The sequence below is a fragment of the Scardinius erythrophthalmus genome, assembly GCF_964197995.2.
Source record: "Scardinius erythrophthalmus genome assembly, chromosome: 4".
In the NCBI taxonomy this organism is placed as follows: Eukaryota; Metazoa; Chordata; class Actinopteri; order Cypriniformes; family Leuciscidae; genus Scardinius; species Scardinius erythrophthalmus.
The window spans coordinates 14,202,792-14,222,464 of NC_138224.1; the positions used below are offsets into that span (position 1 = coordinate 14,202,792).

The following is a 19,673-nucleotide window of genomic DNA, read 5'->3' on the forward strand; positions in this document are numbered from 1 at the left end:
CCAAAAGATGATTTTTTATTCCTCTTTTTAGTCAACTTTAGCATGGGTGTCTAAACTTATGCATAGCACTATATATGTATATATATATATACACACACACACACACACACACACACACACACACACACATATATATATATATATATATATATATATATATATATATATATATATATATATATATATATATATATATATATATATATATATACATATACATACACACACACACACACACACACACACACACACACTTACAAACTTTTTATGTCTAACACATTTAATTTGTCTTTTGCAGTCAAGATGTCTTACACAAGTATCATGCCATGGCTGACATCTCAAATGCAAAGGAGGTAAGGAAAAATCCCTTTTTCTTCCACATATAAGACGTGTAATAGATGAAATTAATCCTTTGATTTCAAAAAGGTTAACTCTAATTTGATATTAAAAACCAAACTAGTACAGTATCTTTAACGACTGCATAGGCCAAGCAAGGGCGTTGTCATTGGTGGTTTACAGCTGCAAATGTGAAACCCTCAGCTGTTTTTGTATTATAATTACTGATTTCATCAGCCTGCTATTAGTGTTTACAAGGCTCATGCCATGGCAGGCTGCCAGTTTATAAAGTTCATCACTCATTGACCAGAGGAGCACTTAGATCTTTTCAGAAAAAGGTTTTTAGCGTATTGATTGTAGTGTCTGATCAAGGGAAGGGCTGTGTAACAAAGTCAGCAACAGTGGTTTTCTCACAGATTTGACCACAAGCCTGTCTGATTTTCAGTGGAAAGATGTTGCTGTGAAAATAACCACTGATAGTATGAATGTTGTTTTCACTCGTTTAAGAAGCTATGTTGTGCGTATTAAAGATTTCCACCCTTCTGAATATTCTATCATAAAGCTTCAGGTTTATTATTATAAAATTGGAGACTTTATAAGTATTATTATTGCATTTTTTTTTTTTTTATAATATTAAAGTAATCAAAATAGTGAAATTACACAATTAGAAGTATGAGAATAATGTAGTGGGCAACAATGCTTGGCACACTCTGGTTATTCATCAGCTTCATGAGGTGTAACTGGTAGTCCTCATGCACGTATGCTGGACACTTGAGCGCTTTTCCTTCACTGTCTGCTCCAACACATGCAAAAGTAGTAAAAAATGTCAAACTAATTTCATTAACATTTAAAGATTTTTCAGATCATGTAAAACACTAATTTAGTAAAGTATTTTGTACATAGCTGTAAGTTTTAATTTAATTTTTCAAAGTCCAATTTAACACATTTGGGGTTTCTTTAGAATTTTTTTTTTCTTCTTGTTCTTCTTCTGTTTTTACCCTTTGGTTTCAAACACCTACTTCAAAACTGATTTTTTTTTCTCCACTCTAACATGCCAGAAAATGCTAAAATTGCTAAACATGTTTGCTAAAAAAAAGTGAACACAATAAAACTACTCTACATTCAGTCAATGAATGTAGAAATTTTTTTAATTTATTTTTTAAGTTTCACAGGAAAAAAAAAATATTTTTTATAGATGTTAGGACAATTGTATTTTTTATTTGTCACTTTTTAATTGTTATAAATGCATGTTTATTATTTTTGTAATTTCTTTCACTTATTTGAATTATAGGCCTGATTTGTAGGCCAGAATAATGGTTTATTTTCTGTTACCTTTTACATTTTCTGCTGTCATTATTTTTCCACGGTTTAAATAGGCTAATAGGCTCGTGGGGATACCATGCACTGACAGCATGCCCGATACAACTAGCCCCCTATTTGTAGGCTATATCGCACAGTAACATATTTTTGTCACCAGCACTTTGTCGTGCGACAAAATAAATGGAGTTCAAGTTGTTGTTTGGGAAATAATTTCGCGTGCGCTCGTGTAAATTGCGACCGCTGTGTGTTAATGTGCGTTTCGTCATCTTATATGCAGCCGTGATTTTTGAGCAGAAGTAGGACGGGGCTTTAGAAAGATCCATCCGATTTAACCCTCGGGCCAAACTCACCTCTCCCTTCCCTTTCGCAAACATCAGCAGAAATATCAGTCTGACCAATGGCTCTTATTCTGGGTTGTGCTTTACGAGTAGAACAGTCTGTACAAACACACTCTTACTCCAACCTCAGCGCGCGCAAAGCCAATCTCAGTGGCTGCAGTAAGTGGTGTGTTTTTCTTAATAGTTGTCTGATTGGACAAACCGTATGTCAGTATCTTGGCTTTTTTTTCCCCTCCGCATGGGACGTGTCCTTGTTTTTTTTTCTTCTTTTCTGAATCGAAGTAGGGAGCTCAGCAGGTCGTGTTAGAAACGCAGCAGTTTTACGCACAAACTTGTCGCACGTTGAGTTAAATAACCAAAAGGAGCACACGCATCAGAATAGCTTTGAAAAATAACTTGTGTATTACAATGATAATGTAGGAGAAGAATAACGTGACCATGTACGTTATCTCCAGTCGTGCGAGTCAACACGCGCGACCAAACAATGTGAAGTCAAACAGCGGTTCCATTTGACAGAGAATGGTTCGCGCTATATTGCTGAAAACACTGTTTATGAAATATATTACAGCTTACTCGGAACATACCGGGTCAGTTGCAGTATTTTGCAGTGTCAAAGTTTTCTTTTTTGACATGCTATCTCGGAATAATATTCAGCACTGAGCTTCTTCCTATTTATTGTTTTTCATACAAAATATTAGAGGCAACACATTATTTGAAGACAATCTAATAGGAATCTCAAATTTTTGTTGCCACCAGTTTAATTGCTGGTTAATCATATATGTATTACAGTAGGTCAGAAAATAATTCAACTTTTTAAAAAGCATTTTGCATCCTACTTTCTGTTTAATATCACTAAATAAAAAAACTGGACAGTTTAAATTAAATAATTGCGTGTTTGTGTGCAGGTGCTTATAGTGTGTGGGTGGCAAAATAAAATACAAAAATATATTTTTTTAGGTTGTACAGGGCCAAATACCAGCACATATCAATTTTGCACTTGAGAGAGATGTATTTAACAGTTAAATAAAATTGTTGTAAATGTATTTCGGTTATCAGCACAGCTTAGAGTCAGTTTGGGGCTTTTGCTAATGCAGGGTGTGAGGGGTGTATTTTAGTTTCCCCTAAGAGTGTGTTAACATTCAGAGGTTTCTCTGCACGATATAATGGAAAGGAGTCAGGTGAGGGTGTCCATGTCATTTAATCATCTCATTTATAAAGCAGTACACAATCCACATCAATTTCTTAATAGGCTCAGTTTGCAACCTTGCACAAATTTGTGAAAAAAAAAAAAAGAAAAAAAATCTTATAAAAAGAAGTACATACAGAAAATGCACAAATGCCACTTTGGATAGTCTTAAAAGACAAAAAGCTTGACATAAATAAGTTAGTATAATTTCCTCAGTGTTTTTTATCCTTTTTTTCTTCTTTACAAAGCAGTATGCATGTACACTTCAATGTTGTTCACACTTGCTGTGTAACGTCTTAATTTAGTTTTTTTGCCGGTTTATACATATTTTTGTCATAGTGCCATGTCATGTTCAACATGAAAGCCAAATATGTTGTGGCAAAAAAGTGGCTTCATGTTGTTCTAAATTGTATGGCCCAGTGTTAAAGAAAAAAATATGTGTATATATATATATATATATAAACAATATACTACACAGCAATAATAGAAAAACATAAAATTGACCAAAAAAAAATAAAATCAAATCAATTGGTCACTACAGTTGCACTTTATTTTTTTTGTAATGTGTACTCAGTAGGATTTGAGTTCATGAGAATTTATATAATTATGCCAAAATAACAAAAGAAATAATTTAAATAAAAGAAAAGAAAATTAGTGGAATAACCCAGGGATATAATACTGTAAAGAAGTGTGAAAACCTTAATACCACACTAGGAGTCACAGTCCACAATTGACCAGGTGCTGTAACCTTGGCTGGTATAAAATCATTATTAAGTACCAATAAACATGAACAACATTAATGCTGACAGTGACATTTGTGCAACCTAAAAATGGCCAAGATTGTGCTGCTGTTGCCAGCCAACTGAGACAATGGGATTGTTTAACCTAATTAAAGGGACATGCTGTGTGTGTGTGTGTGTGTGTGTGTGTGTGTGTGTGTGTGTGTTTGTCTGTCTGTACATAGATATTTACTTTAAAAGGGTTAATTTTAGGGAGACGTTTAAAAACTGCACAGCAATTCTTCAAGTCAAACGCACTCCATTTATAAATGATTGTTTTTTTATATATATATATCTTAGTATTACATTTAAATGTGCTACATATAAAATGAAAGTATATACATAGGTAGTAAAAGAACAAATGAAGCAACTCCAATTGCACACTGCTACATTATCTGCTTTTGAGGCAAACATATTTTGTCGAGTGCCAAAACTTTAGTGTAAAAATTCAGTGCTTATACAGCCTCTCCAAGGCTCGATTTGTATTTTTCAACTGCTGTCCCTGTTTACTTCATAAAGCTCTTGAAGTATTTAATGGAGAAAATAGGCGTCTTCATCTCTCTCTGCAGGGAACAAAAAAAAAAAAGAAAAAAAAGTTGATTAGCAAAGGGAATAACATCGAAAGCGAGTGCAAAAATGTCACTCAGAGAGACACAATACATGAAATAACTTCAACAGCAAAATATTTCAGAATGCGTTATGAAGCACTGGGAATGGAAAGCGAACAATTTTGCGCGCAAGTAAATGCCTGCATGCATTGTGAACCCGGACCCCCTCCTCCTCGCACACACACACACACACACACACACACACACACACACACACACACACACACACACACACACACACACACACACACCCTACAAGAGACCTGCTGACGTGTTACTACAATGTTGTGCATTTGAGTCGACTGTCACTCGCGCGGTGACAGAATGTTTCGTTTTAAAACGCCAGACCGAAAAGTTTCGACTCTCGACGCGTGGAGCAGCATCGACAAGAAACAAACATTATTAATGTGTAACAATAAAACAGGCACAGCAATAAACACAAACAACCTAACATTTTTATACGAATTTATACGCGTTTACAAGTTCCACGCCAGACCAGTACGCACGAAACTCACTCTCACCTTGTTTACGTTTTGGGATCTGACTTGCCGGGCGCTTGCTCGAGCGAACTCGTCGTATCCGGACAGCGGTTCTCCTCGGTCGCGTGCACTTTGGGTCTTTTGCTTTGGCGAGGAAGATCTATTGGAAGAATGAAGACTGTGTTAGAAAAGCGATTGATTTCCGTCTCGGAAGCAAATGCAAGAGGAGGGCGAAGCGTTTGTCCCCCGAGATCAGCGCGTAAATAGCACTGTCTAGTGCGCTGTCACGAACTCGCAAAACATTTACCCCGATCCTCTGTCGACGGTCTTTTCCTCGGCGTAGAGAGCGCCGTCCGGCTGTCCGTCCGACTCCCGGTCTCCGTGCTGTCAGAGCCCCTCTCTACGCTCTCCAGGGAGGGAGTTGTCGTCAACAAATAATCGTGGTTCCCGTTATGGTCCACAGTCCCGGTAGAAGTAGCCCGTTGTACGTGAGGCGGTCTGATGTAAAACTCCGGGACCTCTGTGGCGTCCACCTCCTGCCACTCGTAGTTGCCCGGCGCGAGCGGCTCGTTCTTGGCGAAGTCGTAATTCCATTTTTCCTTGGACGCTTTCTCCATCTCCCGCATTTGGTCCTCGACGTCCCTGGCGAACTCTTCGCGATCCACGGAGCCGAAGAGATTTCGGCAGACCGGCGGTTTGGCGGGGTCCGCCTGCCTCGCGTCCACCCTCTCCAGCGTGGGACTTCCATTGGAGACGCGCACTTTTGACATTTTGCACATGAAAGTTTGTCCGAGATTCGCAGTCGCAACCGAGCCAGACGCAGTCTAACTAAAAGCGAACCCTCCCAAGAAAGCCGAGTGAATCGCAGAGCGCACGCATAACAAACGCGCGAATGCGTGTAGAAAGACTAGAGCGCGTGGAAAACAAGTCATGAAAACAGCGCGCGCCTCCGAACACGTCTCGTAGTAATTCCGAAGAAAAACAGACGGGTCATTCGAGTAGGCGAGCACCCAATATGGCGATCGCAAGTAAACTGGCTAGGGAAAAAAAGATTGACAGCAAAGGCTATTTAAACAGAAGACGCCTTTGATTGGCCGGCGGGGCACGGCCCGCCCACTGTTGAAAAACGATACAAACAGTAGAAACCCTTCGGTACAATGTTGCCATGTCCTCTTATTATAAACCACCGTGGCCTAGTTTATTTCTGAATGGTTATAAAATACGGTAGTATAAGCAGTGGTTCTGAGCCCTGGGGTCGTCGAGATGACTCGAGATGAAGGGAAAAAAAAGTTAAAACGCCATGAAGTTTTTTCTCTAATAAAACACAATTGATTGGCTAGTAAATCAGTGATGACTGAAATAGTCATTTAAATCGATTGATTAAAAAGTATGGGAGGCCAAAAAAACAAAACTCGTAAAACTCGTAAAACGTAAAACTTCTGGGATAGTGAAACAGAGATATTTGAAAATGAAGTATTTGAGTCACTTTTTTCAATAATGAAAATAGAAATGGGAGGCATTTGGAGTGAAAAGGTGGATAAGATTTATATGAAAGACTTTTTTTTTTTTTTAGATCTCGCTTTTCTTTCGTGATCTGGCAACACAGCTGCAGATTGAAATTTGTTTTGCCGTAAATCACATGAAGGTATTTAAAAGATGATAATAAAACTTTATAATGCACCTAGCAAGTTTTAGCTGTAATATACAATACTGTGTGATTGAATAAGATGAGAACAACATTACTCCTTCAGTGGAGCTATGTCACTTGGGTGTTATCTTGCCAAGTCTGAGGTCATATTTGGCAGACTGCTTATCTCTGGCAGACTTTGGCATTACCAATAACAAGTAGCTGAAATGTTCCAGCACCCCCTACAGAATTGTTCAATAGCGTCTGTATGAAGACTTAAGCATCACGGCTGAATCATGTTGTGAACTGATGCCTTTAGGAAAAACTAAATGTTTTTAATGCTACAAACACATACGCAAGAGTTATATTGTCAGAATCAAGTGACTGTCATAAGGTTTGGGTAATGTCATCTCAGCAAAAGTTTCTTTTCTTCTTATTGCGTAAGAAATGGTTTTACTGCCATCTAGTGGGTGTAGTGAGAAGCACCTGGCATCAGTAGCTGCCCTAAATGGAGTTTAAATTGGTATACGCTCAAGGATGATGTCTGGATAAGACATTTCCCAACCACTTCACCAGAAATCCTGCAGCTAATTTCATTGGTTATGTAATCAGTACTTTGATTGACCAATAGAATCAGCTGGAGTTTCTGGTGAGCTGGTTTGGGATCATCCTGCACTTAGTAATAATAGTCAGGTGTGCAACCTCCTGGATAGTACATTGCATCACATACTTAATTGTTTTTTTATTATTTATGCCATACTTGTTTTTATTTTATTTATATATTTATGCCAAACATACATATATACTTACGCCAAACATACACATTTAATATCACATACACATTTAATATCACATCACATCCTTGTTCTTTTTTTCGGCCCCCCTATATATATATTTATATATTCCAAAAATTTAAATTTTTGGTTAAGTATGAACACTTTGTTTTGGCAAATTTAAAATGATTGGCTCTATAACCGCTGCTGGTCATTGTCCCGGAAGCCGGGGGGGGACCCAGGTCATGGTCCCCCCTTCTTCTTTCTTTGGGTGCTGTCTTCACTCTCCTCTTCACTCCAGTCTCCTCTTCCACATGCTGCCCAGTCTGCTGCTGTTCCATCTGGATCTGGTCCTCTGCTCCATCCAGGTCTGGTCCTCTGCTCCGTCCAGGTCTGGTCCTCTGCTCCATCCAGGTCTGGTCCTCTGCTCCACTGCTCTGTCCAGGTCTGGTCCTCTGCTCCTCTGCTCCGTCCAGGTCTGCTCCATCTTCTGAGATCTGGCTGGATTTGAACCAGCGACCTCTGGCATTGTGTGCCAGTGCTCATACCGCTGAGCCACAGATCTCTTACTATGTATGTGCTGGAACTTATACTTCACTACCAACCTGTGTTTTTTTCCTACTAAACAAGTATGGTTCAAGTCAAGGCGATAAATCAGGAAGTAACTAACTTCCCAGCTGTGGTGTAGGGGTATTGCCCATATTCACAACAATTATGCACTCCTCCAGCAACGGGTTCAAATCTCATCTATATCATTTTAGCCATCTGTAATCAATCACAACCAATGGTACAACTTAACATTATTTATTTCATAGTTGACATAATAAGACAAGGCATTTAGTGCTATTGTAAAACTGAAATCACTCATCACAGAACACACATGATTTCAATCAAAAGATGCTTTGGATTCATATAAATAGAAAAAGGACAACAGACAAATTTTTATATATCGTGTCTGGACAGAAGACTCGCCAGTGTCCTCTGTTCATAACTGATGGCTAATAAAGAAATCTATATATCATCATGAGGACGAGGACGACGTCTTCTGGACACTCTTCTTCCTCTGCACCTCATTTTGAACCTGCTCTGGAAACTGATGAAGATGATCCCGCACACATGGCAAACAAAAGCGTTTGGTGTAGAACAGACTGCAGTCCTGTCATTAATAAAAAAAAAATAGTTTATTGATGTGTTCAAATATACATTGTGATTGATTGCTTTGATTTATGGAAATATATCCTAAATATTAAGAAATGTTCTACATAGTCACACACGTACCGTTCCCACACACACCGTCTTACTGCACAGACAGCACTTGGATCCTAAAACGAGGAACTTCTCTCTCTCTGGGCAGAAGGGATCCTTCATGCCGTAACATTCCTCCAAGAGCCTGCAGGGAAAAAGCACATCTCAATCGCTGACATTTTTACACTCATTCAGCCAGACATGTTCTGCAACCTACAGCTCCTTTGACTGTTCAAATAAGCACTCATTTCAGAAATACATCATCATCATCATCATCATCATCGTCATCAAAACAGAGCAGACCAACGCATGCACTTCTATAGAAAACGGTACGTGCATTAATCAGACACACGATAGATGGAAAACCTATGCTCTGTCCTTTATGACAATATTTACCATTTTAGTGCTGTCCTGATTTACATCATTCATGAGCCCGTTCCATTTTAAATCTTGCTTTTTTGGATGTTAGTAAGTGTGGTTTGCCTTATGATAAAGGTATGCCCCTGGTCTTGCACTGTAAATGTGTAAAATGTGCAATTAAACTTCGAAAAACAATTCTATATTCCATTACCTATTTCTATTTATCAAAAAATCCTGATAAAAAACACTTCCACATTTCAATAAGCAGCACAACCATTTTCAACTAATAATAATAATAAGAAGAAGAAGAAGAAGAAGAAATATTTATTTTTCACTAAATCCACATGAGTTCTGAATTGGAGCTTTGCCATCACAGGAAAAAAAACTCCTACATTTTACAATATATTCAAACAAAAAACTTTTTTGTGTTGTTGAATTTGTAGTGTTATTTCACAATATTACTGTTTTACTGTATTTTCTATCAAATAAATGCAGTCTTGGTGTGATGAGACCTCTTTCAAAAAAACCTGAGTATTATATAGTTACTGTGTATTTATATATTTTTATTTATAATATTTACTTTGGGGTATATTATTATTACTCACCTATATATCACATAAAAGAGTCTATATATATATATATATATATATATATATATATAAGTTATTAGTCATTGTGCAGTCATATTCAATTATGTGGTATTCAGTTGAAATATTAATATTAGTTTCTCAATTGAGGGAGCAAAAAAAATGTGAATAGAAATTATATTTCTGAGTAGCCTGGGTTTCCCCATACTGCCTTGCTCTCAGCGCGATTTTTTTCACGCTGCTAGGCAGTCTGGACACCATGGACCAAATTTTCCCCTGAAAAAGGGAACCAATCACAGAACGGGGAGGGAGCAGCAAGACGATGACGACACCGAAGCGGTTTGTTTATATCTATGGATCCAACATGGCATCAGACTCGACGTTACCTTCTACCCTCATGTTTATCTTGCACAAACGGTAATATTCTCTAAACGCCATCGTGTACAAATAAATCTTTGACTCGTCGTCTTTTTCCTCGTCGAATTTCTGTCACTCTACGTACGTCATCTGGTATAATTGAAGCGATTGGCTATGAGCTACATACAGGCGCATTTGATAGACATTCGTAGCGCCCAATAAACGGCTCTGGGCATTCGTAAACCACGCCTCAAATACGAGAAAATGAACATGTGGTCCCCAGACCAAGTCTCAAATTGTTAGCCAGGCTAATTTCTGAGTGCAAAAAATTGAAACATTGAAACTTATAACAAACTGTGGCCAATCGGCAATCAAGAAGCATTCGTATAAATGTTTCCAATTGTGTCTGAATGCTAGACACTGTTCGGCAGCTGCGCTACACAAAGCTGACAGAAACAGTCATTGGTATGGACTAGTTGACTTGAATGCTCTGCCACACACTTTAAGCTTGATGTTGTAGTCGCTGAATGTGGGTGTGTGTCACTTCGCCGTCGGAGAGTTAGTAACAATCACCTTACTAACTATTAATAAGCAGTAATTAGAAGTTTATTGAGGCAAAAGTCATAGTTATTGGTGAAAATTGGATCCTAATCTTAAGTGTGGCCCTATTTTGTTTAGGATATTATTGGTCTAAAAAGTTACTAATTAAAAAGTAAAGTTTAATTAAATACTAGTCACTATTGAAATAAGCATTATTATCTAAAAAATAATAATAACTAGTATCTAAAACCTATACTATTACCTAAAGCACTACTATCTAAAGAACAAGTACTAGTAACTAATGGAATAGATATTAGTGTCTACAAAAATAAGCACTAATAGCATGAAAATACCTACATTTTAAGGATTAAATGTTCAAACGGCTTGCCATACTGTTCACGCATAATTGAACCAGAATTAACATCATATACTCACCCTCATGTCGCTCATTAAAGCATACTATACAAGTATTTTTTTTTTTTTTTTTTGCTAACCATTTTATGACAATTAATTGCACATTTCTCAAAATAGCTTTAGTGTTCACAAAAAAGTAAGCCACAAAGTTTTGCAACGGCATGATGAGTAAAATTACACGATTTCCTTTTTTGGGTGACGTTGCAAGTCGTTTTCTGTCATTATGCAGTTTGCCAGCCCGATTAAAACATATGTGAGGAATGTATTATAATTTTATATTACATTACATCCTATACTATGTGCATGTAAAAATAATTGTTTATGGTCCATTGAACAAGCATGAAAAGCATTGTTTAATCATTTTCGATACAGATCTGCAAAGGTTTTTACTAAATTATATTTAAATACAATATACTGAAAAATCATATCCAGGGCTCCAGACTAACTTTTTTTATTAGGAGCGCTGTAGCCCCTGACTTAAAATTTTAGGAGCGCAAGCAGAAAATTTAGGGGCACACCTTCACATTTTCCCCCTAAATAACTATTACAGACAAATGCTTTGATAATAAATAGATTAAGCGTACAGAAATTATGGTGCAGTTTTATTTTAAGATCACAGGGCTCCAGACTAACATCTGAGGGCCGCGGCTCTAAGTTCTACAGAAAGTATTTGGTAGCACTGTGGGATGACAAAGCACTCAGCTAAATTTGTGGTGTATAGATAAAGTTAAATTTAATTATTATCCTTCATAATGTCTTAATATTATTTCAAAAGCAAAATGAGTGACAAAATAGATATTAGGGAGTGAAAATAGCCAATAAGCACCCTCAGCAGCTGTTTACAATGGTAATTTAGTCTTCTTTTAAAAAAAAATAAGTGTGAGTTTTCCTACTTCTTGAAACTTTCAGTTTTATAAATAGAGACAATCTTTAAAGGATGAACAAAATGTTTTGGTCGACACATTAAAAACAACAACATTTTAATAGGATATAGTTTTGAAGTGCTGTAAAAAGATGTGTAGGCTACTTTCATAACCACAGTATACCATAGTTATAGTTATGCCTGGTTCAGAATACGCAATTTTTTTGTCTGTTACTATAGTCAATGTATCAGATTACACGATTTCGACTCCTAAAAATCTTGTCATGTCCTGGACAAGAAACATTGTCAGACTACACATTGCTTTACGACCAGTCATCTCGAGCCGTCTCACACACATATTCACTCGCACATGTACACACGCACTCACTCACATACACGCACATAGACTAACGCACGCACACACTCACTCGCGCACACACTCTCTCACTCTCTCTCGCTCGCTCGCTCGCTCACTCACTCACTCACGGTGCGTGTCCACTACAGCGGCAAAAGTCCGCTCAGTGCCGCTGGTAACGCTGTAACGTCTCCGCTTTGGGGTGTGTCTGTTGCGAGTGTGTTTAATCTATGTTTTTTACAACACACGTACAATATAATCATCAGAGATGCACGCCATTACATTTAGAAATAGGCAAGCTTTGTTTCCAAATGCACCAAGCAAAGATATCCTTTCAATTTTATAAACTTTTATTAACCCAGCCAATATAATCACAATGAACACATCCAAAATAAAATCTTTAACATATATAACAACTGCAAAGCGTCTAATTTGTAAACAAAATGATTTACGCACTAAATCCAGCATTAACTCCGGCACAATTTGCATATTTTTAAACTCTCAGAACAGACGTCACATCCCGAACCTCACAGCAATTGGCTGCCGACCGCGTTTTTCGCTTGATATTTGCATAAAGTCAAAAACTGCCCAACCTTTTTGACGCTCTCGGTCGCTCTCAACGCTTTCTCCGGTCCGCTGGCAATCCCAAAATGCACTGCGCGAGCGTGAAGCTCAACTTCCATAGGAATGAATTGAAAACGCTCGCTCCGCTCCGCTCGCAACGCGCCAGTGGACACGCACCGTCACTTGCGCGCGGGCGCACACACACACACACACACACTCATTCACTCACTCACTCGCGCGCACACACACACTCATTCACTCGGAACCCTTCATGGAGGACCGTTAAAAAATTAAACATGCTAGTCTTCTTGTCGTGATGTCGTAAACAAAGCATCGCAGACGCGACGTCGGTTGTCGCCCACTTTGAACGAGATGAAATTTACTGGTCGCACATGTGCGACTGGATGTAAAATTTAGTCGCACACTCTCAAATTTTGGTCGCAAAATGCGACCATTTGGTCGCAGTCTGGAGCCCTGATATCTGTCCATTCGTCACCGTGACATCACGGCAAATCACATGCGAGAGTTCAGCTCCGCGCGCACCGAGTAACTTATATTATCATTATATGTTTGCGTCATTGTATATCACTAACGCTACATTACAATTTTTTTCTTGCATATGGAGAGCATTGAGCACAATATTCTGTGCGCTAAGCGCAGAGCAGTTTCACAAATACTTGCGTACTTACACTATTGCTCTGGTGTTTGGCGGCTTCTGCCCGTAGAAACTGTACGGGCTGGACAGCTCGCACAGCTCACAGGTGAACACGCCGAGCGCGGATCCTTCGCTCAAGTCCATTCGCTCTAAAGCGCGGTCCTACAGCAGCACAGTTCCTACATCCCGTTCAAACAAACCCTAGCTGTTTGTTTTGAATGAGCACGCGTTCTCAAGGCACGCCATAGTGCAATAACGTCACTACGGCGCGTCAAACAGGACAGTCTCAAAACTTCCGGTTTTTAGTTTACGCTTGCAGTACATCAGAGTAGCCAGAGGATGGCGCCTGTAAAAAAAAAAACTTCCATGCCGATATTGCACGTTTTTTGTAAACATTTTTTTATGAACATTGTTTTTAATTTCAAACTACAAACAATTACACATCCACAACTGAAAATTAAATGTTTCATTAAAATCAAATAACTTATATTGGCTTCTATACTCTTTGTTAAAATGCAAGTCTACAATGCAATTTCTGATAATCAAGGGTCTTGTAAATTGCATCAACAAGTAGATCTGGCTCATCCCTAAATTTTCCCTAAAAAACTCAATAAAACAATAATTTACCGATCAAATACAAGTACTGAGTCAAAACACAAAACAAATTTGTACAATAAAATTACAGTTGGAGTGCTATACAGCATACAATGATATTTTTTATACAAAATACTTTACAAATGATGTTCAATATACAAGCATTTCAAATGAGGTAACAAACAATCTGATTTATATGGCTCTCCCAATACATTTAATTCTAGCATTAGAACATGAAAAATCACCCCTTATTCTAATTCTTATCCTAAATCTTTACTGTAGGAGCTTATTTGGCAGAAGCGGTGATGGGACGTCAACCGCTCTGGAAGTTACACTTGATCTGAAGCCCCGTCCTGCAAATATTACATTAAGGTGGAAAAGGAAAGCACCAGCACATCATCTCAATGTGCCAAAAGCAACAGAAAAAACACATGCTTATAAAGCTGAAAATGGCACTTGAATGAGCTCTCGAGCTCTCTCTCTATATGTGTGTACTGTTTGCTTACTACACTTGAATACCATTCGCTTCACTGGCTCTTTGTGCACGTTATAGGCGAAAAGCATCTATTGCACTTATTAGGGGATTATTACCGTCCTTGTAAAGGTCAGTTCCCTATTAAAGGTTAGTGCAATATTAATGAGCCTAAACTTACACTGGCTTTGCCCTATAATGTCCCAGCGGTGCTTGATCCAAAAGCACGTAGGCTACACACCCCAGAGATGTTCCAGCCGGTCTTCCTCCCCCTTGGAGCCGAGCATTCAGCGACTCAAAGGCTTTTGAGGGATCTCTCGTGCACCACTGCTTCCTGAGAACGGGAACGCTTCGAGCTCTCAGTACATGTCTCTGTAGATCTCCTGCAGAAGAGGATGGAGTGAAGCATCTTCTGTCTTCTTGATCTCCTGGACCAGCTCTGCGTGCTCCGTCACCAGCTGCCGCAGGTCGGCCAGTTTCTGCAGCAGCTTGGGAAAGAGCAAGCCGTTGTCGGGGTGGTTGGACAACAGATGGAGCCGTAGGGCGTGAACTACGCTCTCCTGGATGTGCTCGATCTGAGACACGTCACTCAGTCCTGGACGGTCTGCCAATGGAGATCCACAGAAAGAGAGAGAGAGAGAGAGAGACAAAAGAGACATGTCAGGATGTCAAAAGCACCCTTACTTTGGTACCAAGTCTGTTTACTTGAATGAAAACTTGAAATGACTTCATTGAAAACTAATTAAAGGCTAGTACATGCTTAAATTATTCATATTTCTTCTATTAATACTGATTTTTTTAAATAAAGGACACTGATTTTAACTTCGGTAGTGTGACATCCCTAGATCTATCTGTACAGTGTGTCCGCAGATATCGAAGAAACATTTTTTTGGTCAAGTGTCATTTTGCTAACGGTGTCTCTCTTTAGCATATAGGTTAAAAGAAAAAAGAGAGTCAGAGCGGTTCTCCAGGAAGCTGTGGTTTGAGGTGGCGTTTTTGGTCCCCGCCGCACGACCGCGGGTCCGAGGGTTGCTGCTGGAACCGGCGGAAGAGGAAACTGTGGTTATTTTTGCTAGTCCTCAAGAGAACAATATCCCCATCATTATCATGTCTCTCAAAAGCTATTGGCTGTGGGACTCCAGAGGTGACATAAAAAACAACCTGAACCACAACTAACAGTTCAGCAAAGGAGGTGAGATATTAGCATGTAGGATGCTCATGAACAGGGGTATAGGGGAAGTTTAGTATCTAATTTAGTTTCAAATTTAAATCAATGCATACACATCACAATTTATGGACAGCAAGGAATGTGCTTTTAATTAAATAAATAAATCAAGCAAAGCAAAAATAATTACGTTGACCATAACTGGCAACTTGAAGATACTTTAACTTGGACAAGCCCTATATTTTTTGACAAATAAATGTATTTTCAAGCACCACCTTGTGATCCCTGGACCCGTTTTAAAAAAAACCCCGCTCCAGTTCGGCTCCAAAAACCGCATGACATCAAGTATTTCGTTTCTGAGTAATGGCCATTTTTAAAACCGCTAGTAAGCTTTTCATTTAGATTTACACTGTCACTGCCCTCTATTTCACTTCTCGTTGCTCTCCCTGCGTCTCACCTCCGCAGCAGATAATGGCAGCCACAAACAGCGCCAGGTCGCTGTCGTCCAGCTCTAGCGCGTTGAACCTCATGGCGAACTGAAATTTGGGCTCCATCATGTCACTGAAGGGCTTGCGTAGACTCTTCAGAAACTCGCGGGTGATGAAGCCTCCGCCGCGAGCCACCAGAAGCCCGTCTTTATTCATGCAGGAGGCCAGCAGGGCGAAGAGCGCCTCGTACACGCCGTACTTCAGCAGAGTCACCTGGTCGTTGAGGTCCAGGGTGGCGAAGCCGGGCAAAGCCTTGGCGAACTCCGTCAGCTCGGTGACCGTCGCCACCGAGGCGTACTGACAGAACAGGAAGAGCCGGGCCTCTACTTCTCTCTCCCGCAGAGTGGAGGTGTCGCCGGACGCCACGTTGCCCAGAAGCTGGGTGAGCAGATTCTGCTCTGCGTGCTGGAGAGAGTCCATGTCGTGGATGACGAAGGGCTTCAATGAAGGACAGAGAGAGGACAGTCAGAGAGCAGGTGTGCGTTCAGCTCAATAAATGAGTAGCTTGTGCAATTAGCGCTCTCCATTTTTTTGTAATCAGCAACCGACGCACTCTTGCTCAGTACTTTGAATCCACAGCTTGCCGAGCTATTCGGTTTATAGTCAAATACAGTCAAGCCTTTTGAAAAAGTAGCTACCTACTACAAACTACTTACAAACAGAAGAAAACTACACTGAATTGGGTCAATATTTAAAAAAAAATATTAAGCTATCTGATTTAAATAACGTTTGTTTACTCTGACCTTCATTTTGCCGGTACAAAAACTATTAGGGATTTTGAATGAATGAATCACTGTAACAGTATAAAAATTACAGATATTTACAAACTAAAGGCTGGAATGCACTACACAACTATTTTAAAACGCTAGGCATCGTAAACTTGTCGACTTTGCAAATGTTACAGAGAAAAGCTGGGCCTCATTCACTAAACTACAGAGGATCACATATTTGCAGACTGTCAGGTTGCTACAAACACAACAAACTCAAGAGTAAACGTGGCTTTTTGCTAGGAGACTGTGACAAATTAAAATCATGGGACGGAATCATACCCAGAAAAAAATATATATGTGCCCATCTTAAGCATAAGTTTGTCTGACATCTCTGGCCCAATATCTGGTGACTGACTTTCTTTGACTTTGAGCAACTAGCGATGACTCACCCAGAATATAAAGTCGTGTAGTTTATTCCTGCCTTAAATGTAACAAAAACATAATAATTTAATTCTTTGTATTAACAACTATAATAAATATAACCATGATTCCATTCCAATGAACGGCAGCATTTAAATAAAAACAGCAACAATGGTGTGCAAGGACTTATATTATTTTTTTCCCAGTGCTTTAACAGACAGATTAGTAGAGATTAGGAGATTTTGATTATCGCCTCATTTGACTCTGCTTTTGTGAGCAATACAATGTGAATAGTGGGTGAGTTAGTTAGCTAGCTCCCCAACTGCAGTTACTCACCGGAGTGCTGGTCTTGCCCGTGAGAAACACGCGTGCTTTGGCTTTGTTCATGTGGAAGTGTTTGAGGTAGGCTTCATGGATCTGCCTGGCCAAACTCCTCGTGTCCGGCTGCAGAGACTGGTGCTCCTCTTTCCCGCCGACATCTTTCTCTGCTTTCAGCCTCTGCTTCTCTGATTGGGGTATCCGCCCAAAACGGATAGCTGTAAGACACGGCACACACATTACCAATAAAAATAGGTACAACATCATGCATGCTGCCACAGTTAATGTACCGTATACTAACAAAACAGGAACGCACACACACGTCTGGTTCACTATCTTTGTGGGGACTTTCCATAGACGTAATGGTTTTATACTGTACAAACTGTGTATGTTATCCCCTTACACTAACCCTACCCCTCAACCTACCCATCACAGAAAACCTTCTGCATTTTTACTTTTTAGAAAATAAAATCATTCTGTATGATTTATAAGCTTGTTTCCTCATGGGGACCTCAATTTAGGTCCTCACAGTGACACGAGTCCCCATGAAACTGAGTCTCACACACACACACACACACACACACACTGTAAGGCAGATACATAAATGCTTAACAAATTGTTCGGTAACACTATTTTAAGGTGACGTAGTTACATGTTACTACATGTACTTATTATAGTAATAATAACAGTAATTATGCATAATTACAAGTTAGTTAACTAATCCTAACCCAACCCTAACTCTATAGTAAGTACATGTAGTTAATTAATATTACTCAGTACTTATTTGAGTAAGTACATTGTAACTATGTCACTTTAAAATAAAGTGTAACCAAATGTTCACACTAGGGCTGTTATTTGATAAAAAAAAAAAGGTGATGTGAAATAGATAAATAAATATGTTGCTTAATTGATTCATTTTGTGCGTATGTTTTATTTCCACATCACTGACCTTTCAGTTCTGTGAATGATGGTCCAGCTATGAAATTACAGCTGGATTACATTAGTGAGGAGGACATCTCTGCTAATTTATTATCCACACCAATTTCAAGAATAACTTTTAAAGAAAAGCTGGGGTTATTTGGCAAAGGAAGACCTACACCAGAACCTAATTTGGTACAGAAAGCCAAAGCTTTTGAAAGCATTTCAACCCCTGCCATTTTGCAGAATTACTTGTCAATCTGTAAATTTACCAATTTACCATAATGCACATTTGCTGTAATTCTGCAAAATAGTTATATTTTCCCAAATAAACCATAAGTTTATTACGGTCTGTTACATATATACATTTAATCATCTGCTTTGCCAGTCTAATGGTATTTATTATCAGCACTGGTTCCAAAATGCCACGATCGCCGTTCCACTGTCTATGAAGCGGAAGTGTCTGTCTGTCTCTGTGTTTATCCCGAGGTTACCGTAGTCAGCCGGATCAGGGCCGGATCCAGATCAGATGAAGGACCTGCGCCTAAACACGACCGCAACGTAGCCCTGAAGTGTCAGCAGAGATTGTGTCAACTAGACTCTCCCCTGTGAAGGCCTCATTGACACAAGCCAGTGGCACAGACCCCCAACAACAACCCGTATCCATACCGGCTTGATGAATTCGATCTTAAACCAGATGTAACTGGATTCAATATTTTCAATTTTCCAATCTAATCTGACTTCTGACCTGTAATGCTGCCTGAATCATAATCATACACTGTTCGTTTGTTGGCCAGTTCCCCCCCGACTGAGCCTGGTTTCTCCCAAGTTGTTTTTTTGTTTTTTCTCCATTCTGTCACCTAATAGGATGTATGGGTCCGCCTCTGGCTTGCTTAGTTGGGGACACTTAATATTCAACAGTATTACTGATCTGACTGCACTGACACCATTGTATGAGAACTGAACTGAGCTGGACGATGACATCGCTGTTTTCTCCAGAGCTGCTGTATAGATATAAGAACTAAATTAATAACTAACGATTTGTACAGCCGAAATGAATTATCACTGAACTTAAGCTGGACAATGACACTATATTCTTCTAGAGTTGCTGCGCAGCCGAAACAAACTTTGTTGCATTATTTTCCTGTTATCACTGTAAAGCCGCTTTGAAACAATCTGTATTGTAAAAAGCGCTATATAAAT

At 39.2% G+C, this 19,673-nt stretch overlaps 4 protein-coding genes across 7 annotated transcripts in view; 1 reads left to right on the forward strand and 3 right to left on the reverse strand.

Moving 5' to 3' along the window:
- LOC308689830 (uncharacterized protein) overlaps positions 1-9,561 on the forward strand; it is a 62,394-nt gene extending 52,833 nt beyond the window's left edge. The window contains exons 4-5 of one of the 2 annotated variants that reach the window (XM_081363863.1): positions 299-353; positions 7,748-9,249. In XM_081363863.1, coding sequence (XP_081219989.1) covers positions 299-353; positions 7,748-7,957 — 265 coding nt within the window. In that variant the 3' untranslated portion in view covers positions 7,958-9,249. Of the gene's footprint in view, positions 1-298; positions 354-7,747 lie in introns of both variants that reach the window. The other variant, XM_081363864.1, reaches the window with a different exon arrangement.
- On the reverse strand, positions 3,714-6,090 carry cdkn1ba (cyclin dependent kinase inhibitor 1Ba). Its single transcript, XM_081362890.1, has 3 exons — positions 5,354-6,090; positions 5,089-5,206; positions 3,714-4,522 (listed from the first exon to the last, which is right to left on the reverse strand). Exons 1-2 carry the CDS (start codon positions 5,823-5,825, stop codon positions 5,094-5,096), a joined length of 585 nt encoding a protein of 194 aa, XP_081219016.1. The 5' UTR covers positions 5,826-6,090; the 3' UTR covers positions 3,714-4,522; positions 5,089-5,093.
- cdpf1 (cysteine rich DPF motif domain containing 1) lies at positions 8,107-13,710 on the reverse strand. Its single transcript, XM_081363866.1, has 3 exons — positions 13,420-13,710; positions 8,725-8,836; positions 8,107-8,602 (listed from the first exon to the last, which is right to left on the reverse strand). The coding sequence occupies exons 1-3, from the start codon at positions 13,527-13,529 to the stop codon at positions 8,468-8,470; spliced, it is 357 nt and encodes a 118-aa protein (XP_081219992.1). The 5' UTR covers positions 13,530-13,710; the 3' UTR covers positions 8,107-8,467.
- Positions 13,711-13,762: 52 nt separating this feature from the next.
- The window catches only part of pparaa (peroxisome proliferator-activated receptor alpha a), a 58,654-nt gene continuing 52,743 nt past the window's right edge, over positions 13,763-19,673 (reverse strand). For all 3 annotated transcript variants that reach the window (XM_081363826.1, XM_081363827.1, XM_081363825.1), the window contains 3 exons: positions 17,571-17,770; positions 16,074-16,542; positions 13,763-15,055 (listed from right to left, as the gene is read on the reverse strand). In XM_081363826.1, the coding sequence (XP_081219952.1) occupies positions 14,811-15,055; positions 16,074-16,542; positions 17,571-17,770 (914 nt within the window). In that variant the 3' untranslated portion in view covers positions 13,763-14,810. The remainder of the gene's footprint in view (positions 15,056-16,073; positions 16,543-17,570; positions 17,771-19,673) is intronic.

Coding starts and splice junctions, on each gene's coding strand:
- cdkn1ba (XM_081362890.1), bottom strand. CDS start 5,825: ATGTGCAAAATGTCAAAAGTGCGCGTCTCCAATGGAAGTCCCACGCTG. Junction 5,207..5,353: donor ACCGTCGACAGAGGATCGGG/GTAAATGTTTTG, acceptor TTCTTCCAATAG/ATCTTCCTCGCCAAAGCAAA.
- cdpf1 (XM_081363866.1), bottom strand. CDS start 13,529: ATGGACTTGAGCGAAGGATCCGCGCTCGGCGTGTTCACCTGTGAGCTG. Junction 8,837..13,419: donor CCAAACACCAGAGCAATAGT/GTAAGTACGCAA, acceptor TTTTCCCTGCAG/GCTCTTGGAGGAATGTTACG. Junction 8,603..8,724: donor AGACGGTGTGTGTGGGAACG/GTACGTGTGTGA, acceptor TATTAATGACAG/GACTGCAGTCTGTTCTACAC.